Consider the following 22833-nt stretch of genomic DNA (forward strand, 5'->3'; position numbering starts at 1 on the left):
CTGAGATCTCAGCATCCCAAGTAACTAAAATTACAGCTATGAGCAACCAGCAAATGGCTTATTTGGCTACGTTTTAGAGTCTGGGAATTATAAATAAAAAATGCAGTCCATGAGACTCTTATCTCCAATAAACCACTAGGAAAACCAGAAGTGGCTCTGTGGCTCAAATGGCAGAGCACTAGCCTCAAGCTGAAGAGCTGAGGAATAATGCCCAGGTCCAGTTCAAGGCCTACAACTGACAAAAAAAAAAAAAAACCTACTGAAGTAATAAAACTTTGGGATATTAAAATTTTAAAACACAGCTAGGCACTGGTGGCTCACGCATGTAATACTAGCTACTTAGTAAGCTGAAATCTGAGGATTGCGGTTCAAAGCCAGCCCAGGCAGGAAAGTCCATGAGACTCTGATTTCTATCTACCAGAAAACTGGAAGTGGTATTATGGCTCAAGTAGGAGAGCACTAGCCTTGAACTGAAGAGCTCAAAGACAGCACCCAGACCCAGATTCAAGCCCCATGACTGAGAAAAAAAAAAAAAATTGAAACAGAACTTGTGATTTTACAATTCTGTGTTTAAAAAAAAGTCAAAGTATAGGCTGGGAAGGTGGCTCAGTGGTAGAGCACTTGCCTTGCATTCCTGAGGCCCGATTCCTCAGCACCACATAAGCAAAAAGAAAAAATCCGGAAGTGGCGCTGTGGCTCAAGTGGTAGACTGCTAGCCTTGAGCTGAAGAGCTGAGGGACAGCGCCCAGGCCCAGAGTTCAGGCCCCACAACCGGACCCAAAAAAAAAAAGTCAAAGTGTAAGCTGGGCATTGGTGGCTTATGCCTGTAATCCTAGCTACTCAGGAGTCTGAGATCTGAGGATCGTGGATCAAAGCCAGTCCAGGCAGGAAAGTCCATGAGACTCTTATCTCCAATAAACCACTCAGAAAAACGGAAGTGGCACAGTAGCTCAAGTGGTAGAGCACTAGCATTGAGCTGAAGAGCTGAAGGACAATGCCCAGCCCCAGAGTTCAAGCCCCATAAGCAAAAAAAAAAAAAAAAGACACACTAAAATCATTAACAGGGGCTAGGAAGGTTGCTCAGTGGTAGAATGCTTGCCTCGAATGCATGAGGCCCTGAGTTTGATTCCTCAGCACATAAACAGAAAAAGCCAGAAGTGGCTCTGTGGCTCAAGTGGTAGAGTGCTGCCTTGAGCTGAAGAACTGAAGGATAATGCCCAGGCCCAGTGTTCAAGCCCCACAATGGACAAAACAGAGGTTGTTCTGAAGTAGTGAGACAACAAGGATACTTTTATTTTCCTGAACTATCATTATTGGTTTATATTTGTAAACTGTCATTATTAACTTATAATTATATAACTTCTACAAATTCCCATACATACCCAGTAAGGTTGGGACAGCACTTCATCTCCAGGAGGCCTGTCTGATCTAATGCACAAGCATAGATATCGATAACGTGGCCAGTTGTAGCAGCCCGATTAGCTAATGCTTCAAAATGCTGTAAGAGATGTTTTAATTAAATCAAATTATTTTAAAACATTCATTTTACATATCTTTTTCCTATTAACAGATCAAAATAATTTAAGACTTAAAAAAAAATCACCTAACTTAAATATTTGTTCTTAATGTTTCATAAAAATGACACAACTGCTAAAATATGACCATTTCATGTTTTATTCAAAGCCACAATTTCTTAATAAAATAATAGGAACATATTTACTTTTCATATATAAGCATGATAGAACAACACAGAATTCCTTTTCTCTACCTTTGTCAAGTTGACAAAAATCATCAAAAGAAATAATAACAAAAGCAGGAAGAAAATTTCAACTATTTTCTGTAGCTCTAATCAAGAAAAATTACAAGTTCAAAAGGAAAACTAGTTGACAGGGGGAAAAAAAGCATTTAAGCCAGGCTTATACCTATTGTAACTATTCAGAAGGCTGAGAACGGAAGATCACAGTTTGAAGCCAGCTATGGCAATAAAGCCCATGAGACTCTTATCTCCAATACACTACTCAGAAAAAGCTAGAAGTGGTGCGGTGACTCAAATGGTAAAACACTAGCCTTAAGCACAAAAAGGCTCAGGGACAGCACCCAGGCTCAAGTTCAAGCCACAGGACCAGAAAAAAAAAAAAAGGCATTTACTAACAGTGACAAAATTGTCATTAAATATTTTCAAAAATATAATGATGACTGTTAAAAATATGAAATAACAGCACAACTAAATCTGAACTAAAAATTAACAGGGATATTAACAAGCATAACCAATATAAAAGAGACCATAATCATCATTAATGAAATATCCTTGCACAAATTCCAAAATGTAACATTAGAAGAATAGAAAAGAATTCACAAGAAAAAGATGCCACTCTAGCACCAGTGACTCACACCTGTAATCCTAGCTACTGAAGAGGCTGAGATCTGAGGATAGTGGTTCAAACCCAGCCTGGGCAGGAAAGTCCATGAGACTCTTATCTCCAATTAACCACCAAAAAACCAGAAGTAGCACCATAGCTCAAGTGGTAGAGCTCTGGCATTAAGATGAAGAGCTCAGAGACAGCGCCCAGCCAGAGTTCAAGCCCCATGACCAACATCATCAAAAAAAAAAAAAAAAATGCCAGTGAATTCAAACTATGAACAGGAAACAGTAGAGACTGCCTAATGCCTAAAAGAAAAACTGCAAAATATACTAGACTTTCCTAAAAAGAAAGATATTCTGTAACACAAAAAATTTTAAAACACACAGGATTTCTCGCCGGAGTATCTTTAGAGATACTTATTCAGACCCACTTTTAAGTTTTTCAGTATTTCAAACCAGAGCCATAAAGACATGGCTCAACATATATTCACACAAATATATATATTCACACACATATGCAAATATTATGCCTTTGAATAGTATTATAGTATCAGACTTCATACCAGATTACTGTCAAAAATAGTGTATTCTTCCCCTCCCATAAAAAGAATAACTGTTTTTAGGAGGTGAAGCTCAAAGGGGAGACTGCATGCCAAACAAGTTCAAGGCCTAGAATTCCTTCCCCATCAACACCATAATGGGGTGGGTGGAAGTGTTTAAAACTATACTCATGTTATAATAAGTTTAAAAAAAGTTACAAAACAACATTACCTTAGTTCCCTTCTTAACATATTTGGCATTATCTTTATCGATGTCATGCCAGGATCTTATAGGTGTCTTCAATTCATCTCCCACCACCATTCCAGGCCCCTGAGTAGCAGGACCACCAATGAACATCATGATGCGAGCACCAGTGTTGGGAAAAGTGCACTGTAGGAAACAGGGAACTCATCAAAAGAGGTTCAAGAAAACAAAAACATGCAGTTATACATCTCTGATAATGAGTTGTAATATATTTTTTCTAAAGAGAGAAAAGTATTATTTCTTTTTTTTTTTTTTTTTGTCAGTCGTGGGGCTTGAACTCTGGGCCTGGGCGTTGTCCCTCAGCTCTTCAGCTCAAGGCGAGCGCTCTACCACTTGAGCTACAGTGCCACTTCCGGTTTTCTGGTGGTTTATTGGAGATAGGAGTCTCACGGTCTCTCCTGCCCGGGCTGGCTTTGAACCGAGATCCTCAGATCTCAGCCTCCTGAGCAGCTAGGATTACAGGCGTGAGCCACCAGCGCCCGGCTAGAAAAGTATTATTTCTAAGGACTTAGCATTATTTCTAGGAAATCAATGTTTAAAACCAAATTAAAGTTGAGCACCAGTGGCTCACACCTATAATCCTAGCTACTCAGGAGGCTAAAATCTGAGGATCACGGTTCAGAGCCAGCCAAGGCAGGAAAAGTCCATGAGACTCTGATTTCCAATTACCCACCAAAAAACCAGAAGTGGCATTGAGCTGAAGAGCTCAGGGACAACATGCAGTCCCAGAGTTAAAGCCCCATGACCAGCAAAAAGCAAAAAAAAAAAAAAAAAGTTGTGCAATTCTCTTTTAAAATCCTAAATAGGGGGCTGGGAATGTGGCTTAGTGGTAGAGTGATTGCCTAGCATGCATGAAGCCCTGGGTTTGATTCCTCAATACTACATAAGCAGAAAAGGACAGAAGTAGTACTGTGGCTCAAGTGGTAGAGCACCAGCCTTCAGCAAAAGCATCTCAGGGACAGTACTCAGCAAAAATAAATAAATAAAATTCTAAATACTTTTTTTTGGTCGATTGTGGGGCTTGAATTCTGGGCCTGTGCACTGTCCCTCAGCTCTTCAGCGCAAGGCTAGTGCTCTACCACTTGAGCCACAGTGCCACTTCTGGTTTTATGAGTGGTTTATTGGAGATAAGAGTCTCACAGACTTTCTTGTTGGCTTTGAACTGTAATCCTCAGATCTCAGCCTCCTGAGTAGCTAAGATTACAAGTGTCAGCCACTGGCGCCTGGCAGGTATTTCTAATTTTAAAAGAATCTATAACCAAGTGCTAGTGGCTTACACCTGTAATCCTAGCTACTCAGGAGGCTGAGGTCTGAGGACCACTGTTTGAAGGCAGCTGAACAACACAGGATTTGAGACTCTTACTTCCAATTAGCCACCAGAAAACAGAAGTGACACTGTTGCTCAAAGCGGCAGACTGCTAGACTATAGCAAAAGAGCTCAGAGACTGCACCCAGGCTCCGAATTCAAACCACAAGACTGACAAAAAAATGCTAATAAAAAAAATAATCTATAAACCTAATCCCTATAAACATTTCTCTTGCTTAAATACATAGCAATAAAAAGAAAAGGCATCTTTTTCTGCTTCATTATTGCTGTTGCTCTAGTTTTTTTTAATTAATATATAGCATGACATCCTTGAAGATGACACATTGAGTACTCCAATCTACTTATTCTTCTTCCTACAGCCAGTGAAATGGCAGAAAAAGTACTGCTTAAGGGGCTGGGAAGGTGGCTCAGTGGTAGAGCACTTGCCTTGCATGCATGAGGCCCTGGGTTCGATTCCTCAGCACCACATAAGCAAAAAAGAAAAAAAAGCCAAAAGTGGCACTGTGGCTCAAGTGGTAGAGCACTAGCCTTGAGCTGAAGAGCTGAGGGACAGTGCCCAGGCCCAGAGTTCAGGCCCCACGACTGGACCCAAAAAAAAAAAAAAAAAAAAAGTACTGCTTAAAAAATAAGTCAACAGGAGCTGGGAAGGTAGCTCAGTGGTAAGTCAAAAGGAGCTGGGAAGGTAGCTCAGTGATAGAGTGCTTGCCTTGCATGCATGAGGCCCTTAGTTCAATTCCTCAGCACCACATAAGGAGAAAAAGCCGAAGTGGCAATGTGGCTCAAGTGGTAGAGTGCTAGCCTTCCTTGAGCTGAAGAGATGAGGGACAGTGCCCAGGCCCAGAGTTCAGGCCCCATGACTGGCAAAAAAAATAATAAGTCAGGGGCTGGGAAGGTGGCTCAGTAGTAGAGCGCTTGCCTTGCATGCATGAGGCCCTGGGTTCGATTCCTCAGCACCAAATAAGCAAAAAGAAAAAAAGCCGGAAATGGCGCTGTGGCTCAAGTAGTAGAGTGCTAGCCTTGAGCTGAAGAGCTGAGGGACAGTGCCCAGGCCCAGAGTTCAGGCCCCGCTCCACAATCGGACCCAAAATAATAATAATAATGATGATGATGATGTCAACAGCCAGGCACTGGTTGCTCATGCTTATAATCCTGGCTACTCAGGAGGCTGAGATGTGATGATCATGATTTCAAACCAGACTGAGCAAGGAAGTCTGTGAGACTCTTAGCTCCAATAAACTAATAAAAATGCCAAAAGAAGTGGAGCTGTGGCTCTAGTGGTAGAGCACTAGCCTTGAGCAAAAAGTTGAGGGACAGAACCCAGGCCCTGATTTCAAGTCCTAGGACCAGCAAAAAAATAATGTAAGTCAACAGCACTGAGGAGTTCAGTGGTGAAGTGCTTGACAAGCATCATAGGTTTGACCTCCAGAAACACACACACACACACACACTACATGCCAAAAAAATTCTTCCTTGCTACCTCAAGAAGTCCTACAGCTATGGAAAGAGCCACTCCTGAGGAACGCAAAGGTCTCTTTCCCTGTGGGACAGGCCAAGGGTCTCTCTGAAGTTCTCCCAGAAGATCTGTGAGATTCATGTCTATTTTCTGTACTGGCTGTAAGAATCTGCAAAATAAAATTGAATAGAAAACCATTTATAATTGGGTGCAAGTGGCTCATGCCTGTAATCCTAGCTTCTTAGGAAGCTGAGATCTGAGGATGGCAGTTTGAAGCCATCCCAGACAGGAGAGACTCTTATTTCCAATTAACCACCAGAAAGCCAGAAGTAGTGCTATGGTTCAAAGTGGTAGAGCACTTGCCTTGAGAAAAAGAACTCAGGGACAGCCCACCAGCACCATGATCGACCAAAACTGACCCAAAGAATTTTTTTAAAAGAAAGAAAAAAGAAAACCATGTATGGATGTAAGGATTTAAGATTTCCTAGAGCGGACCCAAAAAAAATAAATAAAATAAAAAGCTTTTTTTTTTTTTTTTGGTCAGTCGTGGGGCCTGAACTCTGGGTCTGGACACTGTCCCTCAGCTCTTCAGCTCAAGGCTAGCGCTCTACCACTTGAGCCACAGGGCCACTTCTGGCTTTTTTCTTTTTGCTTATGTGGTACTGAGGAATCGAACCCAGGGCCTCATGCATGCAAGACAAGCGCTCTACCATTGAGCCACCTTCCCAGCCCTAAAATAAAAAGCTTTTGAGCATTATTTTGACTTGAACTCCACCAAACCTCAAAAATTGTTGTTTTTTTTTTTTTTTTTTTGTCGGTCGTTGGGCTTGAACTCTGGTCCTGGACGCTGTCTCTCAGCTCTTCAGCTCAAGGCTAGCACTCTACCACTTGAGCCACAGCACCACTTCCAGTTTTTCTGGTGGTTTATTGGAGATTAGAGTCTCTTGGACTTTGCTGCCCGGGCTAGCGATCCTCAGATCTCAGCCTCCCAAGTAGCTAGGATTATAGGTGTGAGCCACTGGCGTCCAGCAAAAATCATGTTTTTTATGAAGTTAAATATAGGAAGTCTTGAAGTAGCGCTATGGATCAAGTGGTAGAGCACTAGCCTTGAGTTGATGAGCTGAGGGACAGCGCCCAGACCCAGAGTTCAAGCCCCACGACTGACAAAAAAAAAAAAATAGGAAGTCTTGGGGCTGAGAAGGTGGCTCAGTGATAGAGTACGTGCCTTGCATGCATGAGGCCCTGGGTTCGATTCCTCACCACCAAATAAGCAGAAAGAGTCAGAAATGGTGTTGTGGCTAAAGTGGTAGACCACTCACCTGGGCTGAAGAGCTTAGGGATAGTGCCCATGCCCAGAGTTCAGACCCCACAAGTGAGAAAAAAAAAAAAATGGGAAGTCTGCCAGGCAGTAGTGGCTCACACCTACTATGTGAGCTACTCAGGAGGCTGAGTGAGATCTAAGGCTCACAATTCAAAGCCAGCCTGCTCAGGAAATTCCTGGAGACTCTTATCTTCAATTAACCACAAAAAAAGGAAAGTGGAGCCATGGCTCAAGTGGTAGAGCACTAGATTTTGAGCAAAAGGAGCTCAGAAACGCACCCAGGTCCTGAGTTCAAGTTCCAGGAGTGGCACTAAATTTAAAAAAATAAAAAAGCCAGGAAACATCTAAACTAAATTCCTTACATTGTAATGAAGAAAAATGAATAATTTTTAGCCAGGTGCCAGTGGCTCATGCCTGTAATCTGGAACTACTCAGGAGTCTGAGATCTGAGGATGATGGATCAAAGCCAGCCCAAGCAGGTATATCAATGAGACTATCTCCAATTAACCACTAGAAAACCAGAATTGGCACTGTGGCTCAAGGGGTAGAGTGCTAGCCTTGAGCTGAAGAGCTCAGGGACAGAGCACAGGCCCAGAGTTCAAGCCCCATGACTGACAAAAATAATAATAATAATAATTTTAGTGATATTACTCTGCCTTAACTCCAAATTGGGTGCATGACTCAAGTTGTACCGTGCCTGCCTAAAAAAATATGAGGACTTGAATTCAATTCCTAATACCAAGAGATTATACTCCTGCAACACAATTACATTCCTAAAAACACTCGTATAGTATCATGAAACTCATATGCTCAAGGGTATGAGATGCTCAAAATAGCTTCATGAATTATAAATCCTGTTTGTCATATTATTACCTATTGGAAGGAGGCGGCTGCTGTACCTGAGGACCACGTGTTGCTTGAGTTACTGGTACTTTAGCAAGCCCCAGCATTTCCTGTAAAGAGATTATTTATCTAAGTGATATTCATTGTTTACAAAGAGTTATGAACTTATTTACCATGTTCAAGGTGCTATACTAGAAATTAGGGACACAAAAATAAAGAACACAACAAGGTCTCTTTCCTCAGAAGACAAACAGTACAGTTGGAGACACTATAAAGGAAGCAATACTAATTCAATGAAATTATCATGAGAGAGAAAGTACAAGGTATATAAGAAAAACAGATTATTAAGTTAGAAATATTCATATATAACTCAGAGTCAAAATAAGTTAATGTGGCTGGATATGGAGCACACACCTGAGTCCTAGCACTAGAGAGTCTGACTGAAGCTAGAAGATCTTTTTTTGGGGGGGAGGGGGGGAGGTCCGGTCGTGGGACCTGAACTCTGGGCCTGGGCGCTGTCCCTCAGCTCTTCAGCTCAAGGCTAGCGCTCTACCACTTGAGCCATAGCGCCACTTCTGGCTTTTTTCTTTTTGCTTATGTGGTGGTGAGGAATCGAACCCAGGACCTCAGGGATGCAAGGCAAGTGCTCTACCACTGAGCCACCTTCCCAACCCAAAGAAGATCTTGAGTTAAAGGCCAGCCTGGGTACATAAGAGTTCCAAGTCAACTTGAACCATATAATGAAACTGTCTCAAAAAAAACAGAACAAACAAAATGCTTAGTCTTAGAGTAAAAATATGTAATAATCACAGTCTATAAACCTACCTCATATATACCAGATTCTGAGCTTACCTCTTTATATGTATTACAGATATGATAAAATATGACAAAATAATAAAAAATCAGGCACAGTGGCACACAACTGTAATTCTATCTACTTAGAAGACTGAGGAAGGATTTAGAGTTTAATACCAACTTGTGTGAGATGCTATCTCAGGAGAGCCCTCCCACCTAAGATATAGGAGGTACGAGAAGGGTAAATATGGTCAAATATCCTAAATGTATGTAAATTTTAACAATAAAATATGTTGATCTGTTCCAAGGGAAGGAGGAATGAGAAGAGATAGGCGGGATGGGTTTGATCTGGATACACTGTATACATATATGGATTTGTTCCAAGAGGAGGAGGAATAGAAAGAGACAGGAGGGATGGTGATCTGGATACATTATATACATATATGGAAACAACACAATCCTTTTATATAATTAATAATGGAGGGGGCTGGGAAGGTGGCTCAGTGGTAGAGCGCTTGCCTTGCATGCATGAACCCTGGGTTCGATTCCTCAGCACCACATAAGTAAAAAGAAAAAAGCCAGAAGTGGCGCTGTGGCTCAAGTGGTAGAGCACTAGCCTTGAGCTGAAGAGCTGAGGGACAGCGCCCAGGCCCAGAGTTCAGACCCCACGACCCGACCCAAAAAATAAAAAAATAAAAAAAAAAGAAAGACTGTACAGAAAGAGAAAGAGAAAGGAAAAAGAGAGAGAGGAAGAGATAGAGGGAGGAAGGGACGAAAGGGAGGGAAGGAAGGAAGGAAGGTAGGAGAGAGGGAGGGAGGGAGGGAGGGAGGGAGGGAGGGAGGGAGGGAAGAAAGCATGCAGGCAGGGAGGCAGGCAAAGATAAAGTAATTTGTGTAATGTTGTACAACAAAGCAAAAAAATTTTTTTTTTTTTTTTTTTTGTCGGTCGTGGGGCTTGAACTCTGGGCCTGGGCGTTGTCCTTCAGCTCTTCAGCTCAAGGCGAGCGCTCTACCACTTGTGCTACAGCGCCACTTCTGGTTTTCTGGTGGTTTATTGGAGATAGGAGTCTCACGGTCTCTCCTGCCCGGGCTGGCTTTGAACCGCGATCCTTAGATCTCAGCCTCCTGAGTAGCTAGGATTACAGGCGTGAGCCACCAGCGCCCGGCTAACAAAGCAAAATTTTAATCCAGGTTTTCCTACAAAACCCTGTAAAGACTTACACCATACTAGGTACATTAATAAAGAAAGTGATGCAAAATTATACAAATAGAAAAGTTTAGGTTTGAACCACAGGACGAGTTGTAGAATAAGTGGCAGAACATTTGCCTAGCAAGCACAGCGTCCTGAATTCAAGGCCTGGTACTACCACCAATTAAAAACAAAAAAGTCAAACACTGGACTATTCAGGGAGAAGGTATGGGTTCTTTTCAATCAAACACAGAAAGAAGATTAAAATGTTCTGATGAGGAAAAAAAAAATTCCTCTATAAGCATTTATTTGTCTATTGCAAAAGGAAGGTATTTTATGCACTACATATGGATTATAGTTTAAATGAAAGGTACTCTATGATCAAAACTTAACTACTCAGGGGCTAGGAAGGTGGCTCAGTGGTAGAGCGCTTGCCTTGCGTGCATGAGGCCCTGGGTTCGATTCCTCAGCACCAAATAAGCAAAAAGAAAAAAAAGCCAGAAATGGCGCTGTAGCTCAAGTGGAAGAGCATTAGCCTTGAGCTGAAGAGCTCAGGGACAGTGCCCAGGCCCAGAGTTCAGGCCCCACGACAGGACCAAAAAAAAAAAAAAACTTAACTACTCATTTAGAAATAACAAAATCCACAATCTGACAAGTGCATGTGATCCTAATATGCAATATGTAACTCCTTTACCCCAGAAGAAAATGCATGTTTCCTCAATGAAAAACATTTTATGCTTAATGTGTATGTGTCTGTATATGTACTCATAGTTCACCTATTAATAACTCCATGCCTGAAAATATTTCCCTTTGCCAAACATAGCCAAGTGTTGAGTTTCTACTTGAAATGTCAAAAGCAAAAGCAAGCAGGGCACCAGTGGCAAATACCTATAATCCTAGCTAGTCAGGAGGCTGAGATCTGAGGATCTTGCTTCAAAGCCTGCCCAAGCAGGAAAGCCTATGAAACTCTTATCTCTAATAAACTACTCAAAGAAAGCCAAAAGTAGAATTGTGGCTCAAGTGGTAGAGCCCTAGCCTGAAGTAAAAGCAGCTCGGGGACAGAGCCCAGAACCTGAGTTCAAGCCCCAGTGCAACAAATCAAAGGTGTGTGATTGCTCTCTATTTGCCTGAAGCACTACTCTTCTCTAAACCCTTTAAATCTCTAGAAAAAATACCTTTAACTATTGTAAAGATACAGTTAAAAAAGTCTTCAATCTGCTGCTGGGGACTCCTGGTAGAGCATCTTTCTTTTTTTTTTTTTTTTTTTTTTGGGGGGGGGGTAGGTCGTGGGGCCTGAACTCTGGGCCTAGGCGCTGTCCCTCAGCAATTCAGCTCAAGACTAGTGCTCTACGACTAGAGCTACTGCACCACTTCTGGCTTTTTCTGCTTATGTGGTGCTGAGGAATCGAACCCAGGGCCTCATGCGTGCAAGGGAAGCTCTCTACCACTGAGCCACCTTCCCAATCCCTCGAGCATGTTTCTTGAATGCACAAGGTCCTAGATTAAATACTACAAAAAAAAGTCTTCAATCTGAGTAATAGCAATTTAAGGCACACAAGACAAAACTGATGTCAATATTACTTATGTATTATAATTCAATTATATTAATCATTCATTTTATTAATTTCCAGAAACATATTCAAAAGACATTTATAAATACATATATTGATATTCACACATAATTAAAAACTATCATTCTTCTTACCTGCAGTTGTTTGGCAGATAGATCTTTTGTTCCTCTAAAGACATAGCTTTTTGAAATGCCTTCACATCCAAGCTCATGAACCTGCACCATTCTCCCAAAAGTAATAAGTCCAACCAAAGCTGTTGGTGGCAAGAGACTTAATGACATCTGCATGGATTCCTTCAAGGCTTGTAAGTCTTCATCTTCCATGCAAGTATCAACAACGTAGAGGAATATCAAAGGCATTTGAGGACCACGCTTTTAAGAAAATTTTGCAATAAGAAAAGATATTAACACTTCAATGCAATATTTAAAACAGTCATTCAAGGACTCATTAATTAGTACAAATTCTAATATGTGCATACAATGCAATAATAACTAAGCCATAACAGAAATAAAGTAGGTTATATGTGTTGTTATTGAAAGGTGGCTCAGAAGCTGTACTGAGGTAAAAATTAAGTTTAAATACAACATAAGCCTGGTACCAGCAGCTCACACCTGTAATCCTAGCTACTCAGGAGGCTAAGATCTGAAGGTCCCATTTCCAAGCCAGCCCAGACAGGAAAAGTCTGTGAGACTCTTACATCCAATTAACCACTAAAAAATCAGATATGGCTCAAGTGGTAGAATACTAGCCTTGAGGGGAAAAACAAACAAACAAACAAGCTCAAAGTCAGTACCCAAGCTCTGCACCCAAAAGAAAAGAAAGAAAAAAGTCATATTATTACACAGAGGGAAATTTATTTTCTATTTAATTACAGGAAGTTAAATTTGCTCTTGTGTCTATATGTCACAAGCTTTTACTTGCAAATCAACATTTTCTAAGTCTGAATTTCATGTAAAAAGTATTTGTTTACTTTTAAATAATAAATCAGTAACTATGTAGCTTAATTAAGCCAGGCATGGTGGTTCACATCTGTAGTTTCAGCTACTTAGGGAGGAGCACTTGAATCAGCAAGTTCAAAACGAGACTGGACAGCACAGCAAGACCTCAATCTCATTTTTTTTAATTTTTTTAAGTTTAAAAAGTATGTATAAAGTGGCACTGTAGCTCAAGTGGTAGAGCAATCGCCTTGAACTGAAGAGCTGAGGACAGCGCTCAGGCCCAGAGTTCAAACCCCACAACTGACAAAAACAAAACAAAACGAAACAAAATAATAATAATAATCCCTCATAGCATTTGGGGCTGGGAAGGTGGCTCAGTGGTAGAGCACTTGCTTTGCATGCATGAGGCTCTGGGTTCGATTCCTCAGCACCACATAAGAAAAAAGGAAAAAGCTGGAAGTGGCACTGTGGCTCAAGTGGTAGAGCGTTAGCCTTGAGCTGAAGAGCTGAGGGACAGTGCCCAGGCCCAGAGTTCAGGCCCCATGACCGGACCAAAAAAAAAAGATAAAAATATGTATAAAATAACTACTTAAACATTAATGCCATTCTTGGAGAATCTTTTTTTTTTGCTGGTTATGGGGCTTGAGCTCTGGGCCTGGGTGCTGTCCCTCAGCTCTTCAGCTCAAGGCAAGTGCCCTACCACTTGAGCCACAGTGCCACTTCTGGCTTTTTCTGTTTATGTGGTACTGAGAAATTAAACAAAGGGCCTCATGCATGCAAGGCATGCATTCTACCACTGAGCCACTTTCCCAGCAGCAGAATCTTAAACTAGTCAGGAAGGCCAAATTGCTGAGTGGCTCCAATAAACCATAATTCTGTTTTCTATACAACATTCAGGAAAACTATTATTTCCACTATGTGAAACTGTTCACAGATGGAAGAAAAAACGATCTTCCCAATGCAAAACAGGTTCATTAATTACAGTTAGGGGGTACATTAACGGATTTAATTATCATAGTAACTAAGTATCTGTGAAAAGACTTTCCAATTACAAAACAAAATATACTAACTTACTCCATACAACAAATCACACATCCTACCCAGTATCTGACTATCTATCAAATAACTACATCAGAGAAATTATCTACAAAGGTAGGTTCTTACCTTTGAAAGGCTCTTTAATTCAGTGAGCTATAATGCATTTAAAGCCATCTGAAGCCAGACACAGTGGCTTACACCTTTAATACTAACAATTTAGGAAATGGAAATAGGAAAATGTAGTTGATTCAAGGCCAGCCTAGGCAAAAAAAATTAGCAAATTCTATCTTGCCAATACTATAATGCCTGCCTGTAATCCAAGCTATGCAGGGAGCATAGACAGGATGACCATACTCTGGGGATGGCCTGAGAAAAACGTGTCAGATTCTGCTAGTAGTTCACATCTAAAATCCTAACTACTCAAGAGGCATCTGGTAGTTCAAGACCAGGCTAGGCAAAAAAGAGTTCATGAGATTCTATCTCTAAATAATCAGCAAAAGCAGGGCAGGGCAGGCACCCATTGGCTCACACCTATAATCCTAGCCAATTAGAAGGCTAAGATCTGAGAATAGAGGTTAGAAGCCAGCCTGGCAGACAAATCTGTTAAGACTTTTATCTCCAAATAACTAGGGGGAAAAGAGTAGGAAGCAGAGGCATGGCTCAAGTTGTAGAATATTAGCCTTGAGCAAAAATGCCTAATGAGAACGTGAGGACCTGAATTTAAATCCCAGGACAGGCACTAAATAAATATTCTACGACCCTATCTGAAAAAAGTTAACAAGACTGGGAGAAATTGCTACTGAGTAGTAGAGGGCCAGCTTAACAAGCACAAAAAAACAAGTTCAAGCACCAGTACTTTAAAAAACAAAAAAACTGGGCTAGGAAGGTGGCTCAATGGTAGAGTGCTTGCCTCACATGCATGAGGCCCTGGCTTCAATTCCTTAGCACCACATACATAGAAAAATCTGGACTGGTGCTGTGGCTCAAGTGTTAGAGCACTCGCCTTGAGCTGAAGAGCTGAGGGACAGTGCCCAGGCCTAGAGTTCAGGCTCCACGACAACAACAAAAATACTCAGTTGGACAATTACTTTGACAAAAATTATTGCATACTTAAAACTTTCTACTTGGGGCTGGGAAGGTGGTTCAGTGGTAGAGTGCTTGCCTTGCATGCCTGAGGCCTTGGGTTCGATTCCTCAGCACCACATAAGCAAAAAGAAAAAAGCTGGAAGTGGCGCAGTGGCTCAAGTAGTAGAGCGCTAGCCTTGAGCTGAAGAGCTGAGGGACCGTGCCCAGGCCTAGAGTTCAGGCTCCACGACAACAACAAAAATACTCAGTTGGACAATTACTTTGACAAAAATTATTGCATACTTAAAACTTTCTACTTGGGGCTGGGAAGGTGGCTCAGTGGTAGAGCGCTTGCCTTGCATGCATGAGGCCCTGGGTTCGATTCCTCAGCACCACATAAGCAAAAAGAAAAAAGCCAGAAGTGGCGCAGTGGCTCAAGTAGTAGAGTGCTAGCCTTGAGCTGAAGAGCTGAGGGACAGTGCCCAGGCCCAGAGTTCAGGCCCCACGACCGGACCCAAAAACAAAAAAAAACTTTCTTCTTATTTGTTCTCATGCTCTTACCAGAACTACATATTCAATGCTAGAAAACTGAGGCAAAAGTTCAGCAGGCTGATTCTGTTCAGATATCCCAGCATAAGTTGGTGGAAACTACAAATAGAAAAACACAAAAATTTTTAATTATTTGCCAGAAAGAGATAATTATAAACTGAAAACTATTTCACCATTTAATTATTAAAAGTTTCAAAACATAAAACATAACTATTTCATCCTTTGTAAAAATGCATTTTCCTATATGACTAGTACTACACATTAGCATCTGCAATGGGTATTTTCTTACCTGATTCCTTTGATAACAGAAGTTGCAAGCCCAGAGTTTTGCTCGATAATCCACTTGACTGTTTTAAGAAAAAGATGTATTAGATTATAATTCACTTCAGTTTCACAAGGATCTTAATTTTTTTTTTTTTTTGGGGGGGGGGTTGAAGGGCTTGAACTCAAGGCTGAATGCTTGAAGCATCAGCTTCAAGAAAAAAGAGCTTTGAGTTCAAGCTCCAGTGTATAAACACAGAAAATAATACTAGCACTTAACAGGTGGGAAACAGGAAGACCTCTGGTTTGAGACAGCCTAGGTTACATGGCAAGTACAAAATCAGCCTGGAAAACATAGCTAAACCCTAGGTCAAAAAAAATATATAGAGGCTGGGAAGGTAGCTTAGTGGTAGAGTGCTTGCCTTGCATGCATGAAGCTCTGGGTTCAATTCCTCAGCCCCACATAAACAGAAAAAGCCGGAAGTGGCTGTGGCTCAAGTGGTAGAGCACTAGCCTTAAGCTGAAGAGCTGAGGGACAGTGCCCAGGCCCAGAGTTCAGGCCCCACAACAACAACAACAAAAAAAAAAAAAGTAAAAAAAATATAGATAGATATAGATATTATGAAAAAAGAAAATTCTTGTAGATGGAAATAATAAAGATTAAAGAAAACAAAGCAGACTATAATAGCAACTTTAAAAAAGAACATTTTTTTTCTTTTCTTTTCCTTTTTTTTTGTGCCAGTCCTAGGGCTTGAACTTGGGGTCTAGACTCTTAAAACTTTTCATTCAAGGCTAACACTCTGCCACTTGAGCCACAGCTCTACTTCTGACCTTTTTGGTAACTAATTGGATAAAGTCTTTTAGATGGTTAGTTGGAGTAGGTCTCATAGACTTTCCTGCCTGGCCTGGCTTTGAACTGCAATCCTCAGATCTCAGCCTCCAGAGTAGTTAGGATTATAGGTGTGAGTCACCAGTGCCCAGCTAGAGAAACTTCTTAAACTGAAGCTTAACCTGAATGAAAAGAAACCATGAGCAGAGTAATTCATAAAGTATGCATATCTGTACAAGTTCCAAGGTAGGAACAAATCTGGTATATTCAAGAATGAAAAAGACAGCAGGATGGCTAAGGTACTATGTAGATGAGAGTAAGAAATATTCATTATACATGATGAAGGCAGAAATATGCACAGAGACTAGATTATATAATGCTTTACAGGGGCTTGGAAGGTGGCTCAGTGGTAGAGTGCTTGCCTTGCACGCATGAGGCCCTGGGTTCGATTCCTCAGTACCACATAAGCAGAAAAAGCCAGAAGTGTGGAGTGCTAGCCTTAAGCTGAAGAACTGAGGGACAGCGCCCAGGCCCACAGTTCAGGCCCCATGACTGACAAATAAACAACAACAAAAAAAAAAAACATAATGCTTTACAGGGTTCGGTAAGGGTTTGAATTTTTCATTCCAAGTATTAAGGAGCTAGAGTGATAAGAGTATTTGCCTAGCACAAGATCCTGAGTCCAATCCCCAGCACTGGGGAAAAAAAAGAAAAGTTGTAGATATATGCATATTTGCTGGGCATGATGGCACATGCCTGGAATTCCAGCACACCAGAGGCAGAGGAAAGAAGATTTACAGTTTTCAAGTACAATCTGTTTTGTAGTATGATAGTGATAGTGAGAACCTGTCTTTAAAAAAATGGGAAGGGGGGCTGGGAAGGTGGCTCAGTGGTAGAGCACTTGCCTTGCATGCTCGAGGCCCTGGGTGTGATTCCTCAGCACCACATAAGAAAAAAGCTGGAAGTGGCGCTGTGGCTCAAGTGGTAGAGCACTAGCCCTGAGCTGAAGAGCTGAGGGACAACGCCCAGGCTCAGAGTTCAGGCCCCACAACCGGACCCGAAAAAAAAAATGGGAAGGGGCCCTAGGAATATGGCCTAGTGGTAAGAGTGCTTGCCTAGCATGCACAAAGCCCTGAGTTCGATTCCTTAGTACCACATAAACAGAAAAAGCCAGAAGTGGCACTATAGCTCAAGTGGTAGAGTACTAGCCTTGAGCAAAAGAAGCTCAGGGACAGTGCCCAGGTCCTGAGTTCAAACCTCAGGACTGGCCAAAAAAAAAAAAAAGGAGAGATCTTAATAATCTGATTTACACTTATAAAATTCCAGCTTCTGAACAGAGAACAGACTTCTGAGACAAAAAATGGAAACAAGGAGATCAAGACATTGACATTACCTAGGAAAAAGATGATGACATCTTTAAGTAGGTAGCAAAGTACAAGGTATAAAAGAACCTGTAGCCAAGTGCCAGTGGCTCCTGCCTTGTAATCCTATGTACTCAGGAGGCTGACGTCTAAGAACCACAGTTCAAAGCCAGCCTGGGCAAGAAAGACCATGAGACTCTTATCTCCAATTAATCACAGAAAAAGCCAGAAGTGGAGCTGTAGCTCTAGTGATAGAGTGCTAACCTTGAGCAAAAAGAAACACAGAGACAGCACCCAAGCCCCAGGACCAGAAAAAAAAAAATCTGGAATAGTCTTGACGTAGAACTCACCAAATTTTCTCCTGAAGTAGGAGGGAAAGAGTAGAATGAGGAATAAGAAATGATTCCTGAGGTTTAGACTTTTTCTGTTTAAAAACCACACCATCTTTTGACATCACGTCACTCAATTATTATTTTTCTAACAGAAGTTAGGTTGATACATAGCTAGACCAGTGCCTAGGACAGACAGGATATTTCAGTTCTTATGTTAGAACCTTTTATACTTGATCAAACTTTTATATTTTGATCTTATATTAACACCTCGCTATAACCAGAATGATTCTAAAACTTTATAACTCTTTGGCTACTGTAATTTGAAAAAGTAACTAAGCACAAATATACTTTTTTTTTCTCCTGTCCTGGGGCTTGAACTCAGGGTCTGGGCACTGTCCCTGAGCTTCTTTTGCTCAAGGCTATCACTCTACCACTTGAGCCTCTTCCAGCTTTTTTTGTTTAAGTGGTACTGAGGCATCAAACTCAGGGCTTCATGCATGTGAGGCAAACACTTTACCACTAAGCCACATTTCCAATCCACACAAGTACTTTCATATAAATGAGCAAGAAATAAACTACATTTTTAATGGTATGCTATAATTAGTTTTCTACGCATTTTCATTACCATAAAGGATTCAAAACAGCACGGCAAGTGGTCCTACTGCACAGAACCGGCTCATACTGAATGGGTGGTAGGTCAGGTCTCTCCTTAAGAGGTGTAAACAAGGCTGCCACTGGAACAACCATTCTTGTAGCTTCCAGTCTACTTGATGGCCAAACATTCCAACTAAAGCGGACTCCATCTCGTTCTTCATTTTGTTGGATGAATTCCAAATAGGTCGTCATGATTGAGCTTGATGCTTATTTCTGAAACAAAATTAAATGACACTTGAAAATCTATGACCCTCTTATTCTTACCTTCCTACTTCTAGGGGTCCTAGTATGCTATCCCATATGCAGCAATATTAACATATTATAGATCATGACCAAATGAAAACATTTATCTCAGAAAAGAATCAGCAAGCAATAACTTTACTTAGAAAAAGAAGTAAGTAGTTGGACACTGGTGGCTCAAAAATGTTATTCTAGCCACTCAGGAGACTGAGATCTGAGGATCATGGTTCAAAGTCAGCCTGGACAGGAAAGTCCGTGAAACTCTTATTTCCAATGAACTACCAGAAAACCAGAAGAGACTCTGTGGCTCAAGTGGTAGAGTGCTCAAAAAAAAAAAAAAAAAAAGTAATGTCGCTCCACACATTCATGGCTATTAGACCCAATACTGGGGATTTTTAACCTTTTTTATTCACTCTTCTAAAATCTATGGCAAAAACAGTGGTAATATTTATGTAAAGGTGTATAAAAAAGGGGCAAAAACTGGGGCTGGGAAGGTAGCTCAGTGGTAGAGCGCTTGCCTTGCATGCATGAGGCCCTGGGTTTGATTCCTCAGCACCACATAAGCAGAAAAAGCTGGAAGTGGAGCTGGGGCTCAAGGGGTAGAGCGCTAGTCTACAGCTGAAGAGCTGAGGGACAGTGCCCAGGCCCAGAGTTCAGGCCCCATGACCGACCCAAAAAAAAAAAAAAAAAGAGGCAAAAATTGGGAAGGCAGACTTAAATCTATGCTTTCTATGTTGCTTGCAATATATTCTAGTATAATAAACAAGTATCAAAATCAAAATGTTTTAACATTTTGGTTCCCTATCCAAAGAAATGACAAGCTCCACTAAACTTCAAAAGAATGCAACAGAAAAGAATTGTTCCAGGGTCTGGGAAGGTGGCTCAGTGGTAGAGCACTTGCCTTGCATGCATGAGGCCCTGGGTTCGATTCCTCAACACCACATCAGCAAAAAGAAAAAAGCTGGAAGTGGCACTGTGGCTCAAGTGGTAGAGTGCTAGCTTTGAGCTGAAGAGCTGAGGAACAGCACCCAGGCCCAGAGTTCAGGCCCCATGACCGGACCCAAAAAAAAAAAACCACAAAGAATTGCTCCAGCTTTTTATCAGTCACGAGACTTGAACTCTGGGCCTGGGCACCTTCCCTCAGCTCTTCAGCTAAAGGCTAGGACTCTACCACTTGAACCACAGCACCATGTCCAGTTTTCCGGTGCTTTATTGGAGGTTAAGAGTCTCACGGGGAAGCCGGGCACCCATGGCTCACACCTGTAATCCTAGCTACTCAGGAGGCTGAGATCTGAGGATCACGGTTCAAAGCCAGCTCGGGCAGGAAAGTCCGTGAGACTCTTATCTGCAATAAACCACTAGAAAACCAGAAGTGGTGCTGTGGCTCAAGCAGTAGAGCACTTGCCTTGAGCTGAAGAGCGCAGGGACAGCACCCAGGCCCAGAGTTCAGGCCCCATGACCCCCAAAAAAAAGTCTTACAGACTTTTCCTGCCCCAGCTGGCTTAGAACTGCAGTCCTCAGATCTCAGCCTCCTAAGTAACTAGGATTACAGTCAGGAGCCACTGGTTCCCAGCAAATTGCTCAATCTTAAAATTACAAAATCAAGTATAAAAATCCTTTTACAAACTAACTTTACATAAAAATGGCAATTACTTGACAAGCACAGGGTCCTCTAATATTAACATGTTTACATAAAAACATAAAACCAAATCAGCACTGCCAGTGGCTCATGCCTGTAATCCTAGCTACTCAGGAGGCTGAGATCCAAGGATTGCAGTTTAAAGACATCCCAAGCTGAAAAACCCATGAGATTCTCCAATTAACTACCAGAAAACCTAGAGAGGGTGCAGTGGTTCAAGTGGTAGAATGTTAGCCTTGAGCAAAAAAGCTCAGGGACAGCACTTAGGCCCCAAGTTTGAGTCCCAAAACCAACACACATACATACATACATACACACACACACACACACACACACACACACACACACACACACACACACACACAAGCAAATTATTACTGTCATACTACGTTAGCGTGCAGACTTAACATGCTCATCTTACATAAAGTAACACAGAACACAAGCCCATCCTAAAGAAATATTCCACCTTTCAATATAACAATCTGTGAACTGTTTGAATTAACTTCTCCTGGCACTTATCAGGTCACTCTAACCTAGTATATCAAACATTTCCCCACAGTATTTAAAAGGCTTTTCTTAGGACTGAAGCCTGGGGTTGTTTTTCACTATTTTACTTTGGTCTTTTCATACATATCTAACGGGAAAAAAAACAAAACATAGAATTCTGGGTAAAATTTCATCTTCAATGAGATAACGTGATGAGTAGCTGTAACAGGTTTGATTCATATCATCAAGTGAAAATGGATGGATCTCTAACTTGATTCCCCCTATACTATCAAAGAGAGAGAGGAAGAATTCACATGCCTTTAGATTTAAATCTAAAACTTTTTGAGCAAGCTGGTGTTGCTAAGGCATTGGTGGCTTGGGGTGGGATGGTGAAGGAGGGGTTAAGGAGGTTCTGTGAACTCAAGACTCTCCACTTAGTAGATTACAAGTGGGTTTCCTCTGACTTCTGGAACACGCTACAGGTGGAATGGGGGCCCAACAACGAAAGAAAAAAAAGAGTGGTCAGATCTGAACTCCACTAGTGATCAAGGGGTGCCCTTCACCCGTTGGGGCTCCAGAGGCTGAATTGGGTGTGAAGTCACCAGGGTTCAAAGTCTAGGGCACTGATGACCGGGGAAGGAATGAGCCAACGCGCCCAGGCACCAGGAGCGAGAGAGAGCAGGGTGGACAGGCGTGTGGCCCGGGAGGGTGAGGTGGGTGCGGGGCGCGGGGAGCTGGGAGCGCGGGGCCTGGGGGTGCGGGGAGGCCGGGGAGCCAGACCCGGTGGCTCCGCGCCGAGGGCGACAGCGGGCTCGGGGGTCGGCGCTGCCCACGCCGCGGCCTCCCTCCGGCGCGCCGCCGCTCCCGACGCCGGGGCACCGAGCCCGGACGCCCTGAGACCGCGGCCCGCCGCCGCCGTCCCGGCTTCCGGCCGAGCGCCCCGCACACCCCCGGGACGCGGCCCGCGGGCGCCCGTGAAAGTCAGTCCTTACCGCAGCGCCCTTCCTGCGAGAGCGGCGCCGGTCGCAGCCTCTCGTCAGTGCTCTGGGCCGCGCCCGAGCCGCCGTGGCACCGCAGTCGCAGGGCCCCGCCCCCCGGCGTCCGCGAGGACCTCGGCCGGCCAACGAGGCACGGGCGGCCTCTGCCACGTCAAGGGGGGCGCGAGGGGGCGGGGCTACCGGAGGAAAGGGCGGGGCTGTGAGAGGAAGGGGCGGGCGGAAGGAGGGGCGCTGGGGTCGAAGGGGCCGGGGCGCTCGGGCTTGAGCGTTTGTTAAGGTTAAAATGCTCGCCTGGAGCTCTGCGGAAAAGCGGGGGAAAGGAAAAGGTGGGCCAACGACCATTCAGTTCAAACGGTTGTCACAGCCGGGCGCCGTTGGCTCACGCCTGTCATCCTAGCTACGCTGGAGGCTGAGATCTGAGGATCGAGGTTCAAAGCCAGCCCGGGCAGGAAAGTCCGTGAGACTCTTATCTCCAATTAACCGGAAGAGGCGCTGTGGCTCAAGTGGTAGAGTGCTCGCCTTGATCGGAAGAGCTGAGGGACAGCGCTCAGGCCCAGAGTTCAAGCCCCACCACCGACCAAAAAAGAAAAAACAGTTGTCACGTTCCTCAGCCATAATGAAATAGCTGTCACTGCGAAACGACTAGAAAGAACCACCTGCCAGGGAGCTGGGAAGTGCGGTGGCCCTGATGGAGGGTCCTTCCCCTCCCTGCACGTCGTAGAAATGGTGGCCAACTGTTGTAGACTCAAGACCAAGAGAAAAAGAGGCATCCTCCAGA

At 42.9% G+C, this 22833-nt stretch overlaps 1 protein-coding gene across 1 annotated transcript in view; it reads right to left on the minus strand.

The window, feature by feature from the left end:
* Sec23a (SEC23 homolog A, COPII coat complex component) overlaps positions 1 to 22188 on the minus strand; it is a 54836-nt gene extending 32648 nt beyond the window's left edge. The window contains exons 1-9 of the mRNA XM_042677857.1: positions 22050 to 22188; positions 18664 to 18905; positions 15545 to 15602; positions 15268 to 15354; positions 11800 to 12036; positions 8141 to 8220; positions 5971 to 6115; positions 3134 to 3292; positions 1383 to 1498 (exon numbers count right to left, since the gene is read on the minus strand). Coding sequence (XP_042533791.1) covers positions 1383 to 1498; positions 3134 to 3292; positions 5971 to 6115; positions 8141 to 8220; positions 11800 to 12036; positions 15268 to 15354; positions 15545 to 15602; positions 18664 to 18884 — 1103 coding nt within the window. The 5' untranslated portion in view covers positions 18885 to 18905; positions 22050 to 22188. The remainder of the gene's footprint in view (positions 1 to 1382; positions 1499 to 3133; positions 3293 to 5970; positions 6116 to 8140; positions 8221 to 11799; positions 12037 to 15267; positions 15355 to 15544; positions 15603 to 18663; positions 18906 to 22049) is intronic.
* Positions 22189 to 22833: the final 645 nt, after the last annotated feature.

This window comes from Dipodomys spectabilis, unplaced genomic scaffold (assembly GCF_019054845.1).
Source record: "Dipodomys spectabilis isolate Male_0828 unplaced genomic scaffold, ASM1905484v1 ptg000042l, whole genome shotgun sequence".
In the NCBI taxonomy this organism is placed as follows: Eukaryota; Metazoa; Chordata; class Mammalia; order Rodentia; family Heteromyidae; genus Dipodomys; species Dipodomys spectabilis.